Here is a 6,000-nt window from a genome sequence, read left to right on the forward strand (position 1 = left end):
ACCGAGCTGAGCCTGCGTCTCGGTGGTGTGTCGCAGGCCGCGTACGCGAGAAAAGGCCCCGCCCATCGCCATGCCAGTGGGGGCGCCGCTGCTGGCAGCACGCACCTAGGTGCTAGACTCGTAGGAAGCCCATCCGGTGCGCGGGCTGTCGCGTGGATGTGGCTATTTCCGGGCCTGGGATCGTCGCCGACCAGCGCAGGCAGGGCGGGACTGTGGCAGAGCTTCGTGGTCAAGTTCAGCTCCGCAACGGTGGCAGGCTTCGCCCTCGTCTACAGCTGAATCAGCTCTAGGGTCCCGCCGGAGAGGGTTTGGGGGCACGTCGTCCTATCCTACGTGTCCCCGGACATGATATGGCGGCGCGGGCACTGCCCGTGGGCGGGTGCAGAGAGGGCCCAATTCGCTCGGCGTAATACTAACGGAGAGGCAAATCACGGCGCCACCGTTCAGAATTTGGCAGCGACGAGCACCCGGGAAGGGCAATCTCCGCACTCCGGATATGGGGCGGAGAAGGGCCGTGTGCGGTGGATTCAAATGAGAAGTATGTTTGAATATACAGCATAGTGCTATGGTACAACGACGTCTAAACCAGTCGTGCGGAATACAGTACAGTGAGCGTTCATGACGGCGAACAATAACTTAGTTGTGCGAGCAGCCATGGTCCGCCTGCTCCGTGATGATAATCTTACCCCATCCCTTGCCCCCCATTTTCGCCGGACGAGAGCCACGGAAGCCCCCGTCGCATCAGCGCATTGCACGGATAGTGCCTCACGCCGGCGCGCAGCGCACTCATTAATCGCACGCAGCCGTGACGTCGCTCTAGGTATCGTGTCGTCAGCGTCAGCGCAAAGAAGACGCGCCAAAAAGCACGCACCGCTCTCACGAACGTGAGCATGTGGCACGTAATGTAGCCCTTCGCGAAGCCCGCCGCCGCGTACGCGAACAGGTACTCCCACTTGCGCAGGAACGCGCCGTACGTCGCGCGGTCCCGCAGCGCTGGATGGCGCGCCGCGAGCGTCTCCTGCAGCGCCCACTGGTTCGCGTGTAGTCGCCGGCCCCACGTACGGAGCGTGCGCGGGTAGTCTGCGGGGATGAACGGGTCGCGAAAGGGGGGGCCAGTCAGCATGGGTTGGGTCTGGCCGGGGTATGTACGTACGTGGGGCGTGGTTCTCGACGGCCTCGAGCGTGAAGCGGCCGCCGGAGGAAGCGTACGCGGAGTCGATGAGCACCGTCGCGCTCGGCAGGCAGGAGTTGGGCCACATATACCGCCGCATGAAGTCGTCCGCTCTGCACGAGCGATGTGTCAGCGGGTATTCGTAGTGAGGTTCTCGAAGGGCGGGGGTGAACATACTGGTATCCGGTATACCGGCCCTCTGGGAACGTCGACGAGGTAATCACCACGGTAGCGCCTGCAGGCTTCAGGGCAAAGTCCACGAGCTCGAAGTATCGCTTGTAGTACTGCATTTCTGTCAGAAAGTCCGTGACTCCGAATGGGCGGAATGCACAACTCACCTTGCTCCCGACGTGTTCAAGCATCTCTATGCTCACGAACGCGTCGAACTGGTGTGCGAACGTGGCAGGCAGGTCCCGGTAGTCCATCAAATGAACTCGCACACGCCCCACGAGTCCGCGCGCTCGTATACGCTCCTCCGCCAGCTCCTTCTGCTCAACGGAGAGTGTGAGCGTGTCAACCTCGCACCCATATGTCGCGGCGGCCTGTATAGATCAAAATGAAGAGAACAAATCAAATTCGTCAGCGCCAGTCAAATTCATCGCGCGCACACCATCCACAGCACAGCTTAGATGTTTGCGCGCGTCATGGGCGGCGAAACACACCTCGATCGCGAGCGCCCCCCACCCAGTGCCAAACTCGAGCAGGCGGTCGCCCGGCTTGACGCGCGCGGCGCGGAGCACGTGGTGGATTTTGCGCATCTGCGCGCCCTCGAGGTCGTTCGCGGACGGGCCCGCCCCAAGCAGGTCCCCGCGCACGCCGCCCTCCGCGTCGCCCCACAGCGCGCACGAGTACATCATTTCTCTGCTCAAGAACGCCTGGCACACAAATGACGTGAGTGTCATGGAATGCAACAAGTGCAATGATGGGCGAGCGCGGGCGCACCTTGAAGAGCTCGTTCGACTGGTCGTAGCTCGCGATCGCGTTCAGGCGCGCGCGGGAGCGCGTCTGGCCGAAGAAGGCATTCCGGAGCCCGGACGCGGCCGCGAGCACGCGCGCGTACACCGACGACACCGCGGCGACCGTCGATTGGTTGTCGAGCCAGAGCTGCAGGGGAAACGGCGCGGAGATGCGCAGGTGAGAACCCGCGCGCCGCGGGAAGCGGGGGGAGAGCACGCACGTCCATGATCGACTTCAGGTTGGCGATCTCGACGTCCCCGATCATGTACGCTTCGCTGACTGCGAGGGGGCGATCGTCAGAAGGCGGCGCTATATAAATGGCGCAGCGGCGGGGACGTACAGCCTAGATCTCCCGAGCTGCCGAGGAGAAAGCTGGGTTATTCGCGGAGACGCAAATGAAGCGGAGAGCACCTACGTGAACACGCGGGTCCAGAATTTCCCGCTCACGACTTTGAGGTGGACGACTGCCCCGTCCGTCTTCTCGTTCCCGAAGTGGAAGGTGTCGTCCCGGTCCTCGATGCGCATGTAGCCGACGGCAATGGCGGACCTGAGCACGGAAAGGATCGAGGAACGGGCTGTATACGGGGCGCAGGCGATAGTTAGCAGAAGTCGAAGACGCGGCGGGGACTCCCACGGGGAAATGAAAACCACGAGCGGGAGAAGACGGGGGGGCGATGGAAGTGTGGCACTGACCGAACATGGTGAACATGGAGTAAGGGGCAGCCGCGGCGGTCCTGATGTCGAGGGTGGACGAGCCCGCGGAGGAGACGCTGTGCTGGGACGGGGAGGATCGGTGGGGCATCGTGGCGATAGTGCGAGGGTGGATGCGGTTGGGCAGATGGAGACGGCCACGCGTGGCGAAGGCGGGTGCGAAGGCGAAGGCAAAGGAGGAGCGGCGGTGAGAGGAAGGCGCGCCTTCCCGTCCCATTTATATCCCCACTGGGGAGGACGAGGAAGTGGAAGAGGACGGCGCGGGGTCCTGGTCCTCCTCCTTCTTCCGGTCCTGGTCCTGATTTTGGACAGACAGCGTGCAGGAGGAAGCAGACACTGGAAAAAGAACAGAAAACAGCGCCAATAAGCCCCGATGGATCGCGATGCGCAGGGCGGGGAGAGCCCCCGGAGTGTCCACAGGTCGCCGCGCGCCCAGATGAGCGCAGACATATTACACACAACCACGACGCGGCCGTCTGGTAATATTAACACCGGCTCAATTACCGCTGATATATCGCGATGCGCAGGGGTGCGGTGAGCCGATGAAGTACGCGCAGGCCTCCGCGCGCCTAGGCAGGCAGATCTAGAGCCACAACTGGATCAGAACGGTGACGAAATGGGGTCCGGGACCGGCTCCTGCGCGAGTGCGGTGCGTAATAGTGGGTGCAGGAAGGAGGGACAGGGTTGAGACGTGCACGGAACATCCGCCCGAACAATGCACGGCCGCTGCTGCGAGTGAGATCAGATGCGGGGCCGATGGGGCGGGCAGGGCAGCAGGGAACCGCATGACCACACCCGTCGTCTGCCCCCAGAGGCCCCGAATCTTCGTACGTCTTCGCCTTCGCGCGTGGGTTTCTGTGAAGTGTTGAGATCGCTTGCGGGCGCGAACCATGCGCAGCGGGGGAAGAGGCAGCATCTAGGCGTCTCGAATCTCCCACTCTCTGGCAGGATCCACGGCCGACAGACTCGGCCGGCCGTCCTGGCAGCTCGTTCGGGACCTGTGCGAGTGGCGAAGCACGTCAGCCGTCTGCTGTCTCCTGCGCTCGGGCAAGATGGAAGAGAATCTGTCCGCACCCGGGCGTCCTGCAGAACGGCGCGCTCGTGGCCGACCGTCGAACGTTGAACGCTTCACCTGCAGCGAGATCCTGGGCGAGCACGATGAATGGAGAGCGGAACCTGCGTGAGATCTTTGGAGGGCGATGAAGCGTCGCCGGCGACCAGATCCAGCGATCGTCCCTTCCGCGCAGAACGACGCGCCCTCGCCGGGAACTTCCTCAGCGGACCCTGCTACCCGTTGCCTATCTGGTCCGCAGCCTGCTCATAGCAGGCCCGTGCGGTTCCTGGGACGGGAGAACCCCTGTTCGTGGGAGGGCGCGCGCGGCCGACAACTCCCCTCCGAGCCCTGCGAACTTGACGGGCGACTTGTGACATATCAATGCTTTCAACCTTTTATTGCGTCCGGCGGCCCAGTACCGCCACCAGCTTGTCCTGCGGCGCCGTCTGCCGACCGTTCTCTGAATACAGTGGCCGCCTGTTTGACGCTATCGTGAGCGTCGGAGGTGGAACTCTGATCTGCGTGAGAGTGGGAGCAAGCGTCGAGAGATGCGGACGCAGTCCGGCGGTGGAGCACCAAGAACCAGACGCCGAGTTCGATACCGTGTGACTCTGCCGTCACAGCCACGCGGCACGGGCGTCTCTCCACTGCTCAGCGACTCTCGTTCGAACTTGCGTCCACCACGACCGTCGTGCAAATTTCGTGTTCCATTATACCCCCAAACACAACCGCACGTCGTTCGGGTGCATACCCCCTCGCAAATATGCTTTCGCCCATCCACCCGCAAAAATTGCGCCCGGATCAACCGCTCGGACGACAAACCGCCGGGTGGGCTGGTGGCAGTAGGTACGCAATGCGCACGTTGAACGTTGATCACTATGCACGGTCCCGTACGGCGGCCCTTCCGCTCGCCATCGGAGGCCCGTGCCCCGTTTATCTGCACGACATGCATAGTGGCTGAGCGCACAGCCGACTGCGATCCCGGGGACTCCGGGTCGTCGCAACAAGTGCTCAGGTTCGTTCGGCATCCTTCCAATCGCCACCGTGCTCGCAGCGCTGATGCCGGTGGCATTACAGTTTTTTCTTGTCTTCAGGAGATATAGCAATGTGCGCCATAGGGGTGATGTGCGCCCAGCGGCCCGGCCGTGGCGTGCCATGTTGTAATGTATTCCGAGCGGAGGCCTGCCACCTGCAATATCGGACCGCTTTCCAAGCTGTCCTGGCATTATCTTTAATGAGCGACGTTATCAGTCACGCATGGACCGTAAACGACAATATCCTGGCACAAACCAGAAACCAGCGACTCCAAGCCGCCCGTCAAGTAAGTGGAATATTCGAGGGTTTCTAGACATGCTCACAGACGGCGTCACGTCCACCCAAGCCTTCTGTGACGCAATGGTGCATGTGCACGCATATCTCTTCAGAACAAGCCTGTCTATCTACACATCCACGCCGTCTCCACATAGAACGCGTCCTTGCCCCCCAGAAGCCCTGCGCAATGAACGTTTGAACGTGGACCCCACCAATATTCCTTCCCGGCACCGTCACATTTTTTCGTGCGGGACCTGTGGTTCCCTCGATAAATGGCACACCATCCAGACGCCCATGCATGCTACTCCCTGCGCAGGCCCTATACGCGAAATGGACACCCGCCAGCCCACCGGCCACGGTCCCGGGGCCCCCCGCACGTCTCACGGCGCATGGGGGACGGCGCGCATCGGTGCGACGGAGACGGACGCCGGGCCAGGGCGAGGTACTGTTCGCGTCCCCGCACACGATTTACCGCGCTACCTCGCCTCCCAGGCAGATCCAGCTGCCAGCTGATCAGACGCCCCCGCCCCGAGATCCCATTCACTCGCGCGGTGACAGCGACGGGGGCTAGCCCGCATTCGCCTTCGCATTCGCATTCGTCCTCGAGCCGGCGCCAGACCCCGCACTGCAGATCATCGAAGAGCAGGGCGCGGCGAGGTCTCGCGAGGGACTTCGATCTCCTTTTGCTTTGTCGTTCTGTAGGATATGTGGGACGGCGCGTTGGCGCGCGCGCTGCCAGATCTGGCAGGGTGAACGGTACGCGGCTTCCCTGTGCTCAGGCTGCTGGGCCTGCGGC

At 62.6% G+C, this 6,000-nt stretch overlaps 1 protein-coding gene across 1 annotated transcript; it reads right to left on the reverse strand.

Annotated features, from left to right (window-relative positions):
* Positions 1 to 789: 789 nt before the first annotated feature.
* TRAVEDRAFT_53404 (cyclopropane-fatty-acyl-phospholipid synthase) lies at positions 790 to 2,930 on the reverse strand (the record flags this gene model as incomplete). The annotated part of the gene is made up of 11 exons (XM_008046305.1): positions 790 to 816; positions 872 to 1,080; positions 1,154 to 1,284; positions 1,349 to 1,455; positions 1,510 to 1,713; positions 1,834 to 2,046; positions 2,114 to 2,275; positions 2,349 to 2,407; positions 2,469 to 2,485; positions 2,544 to 2,703; positions 2,822 to 2,930. The coding sequence occupies 11 exons, from the start codon at positions 2,928 to 2,930 to the stop codon at positions 790 to 792; spliced, it is 1,398 nt and encodes a 465-aa protein (XP_008044496.1).
* Between the last annotated feature and the right edge of the window lie 3,070 nt (positions 2,931 to 6,000).

Source organism: Trametes versicolor (assembly GCF_000271585.1).
Source record: "Trametes versicolor FP-101664 SS1 unplaced genomic scaffold TRAVEscaffold_13, whole genome shotgun sequence".
NCBI classification, from domain to species: domain Eukaryota; kingdom Fungi; phylum Basidiomycota; class Agaricomycetes; order Polyporales; family Polyporaceae; genus Trametes; species Trametes versicolor.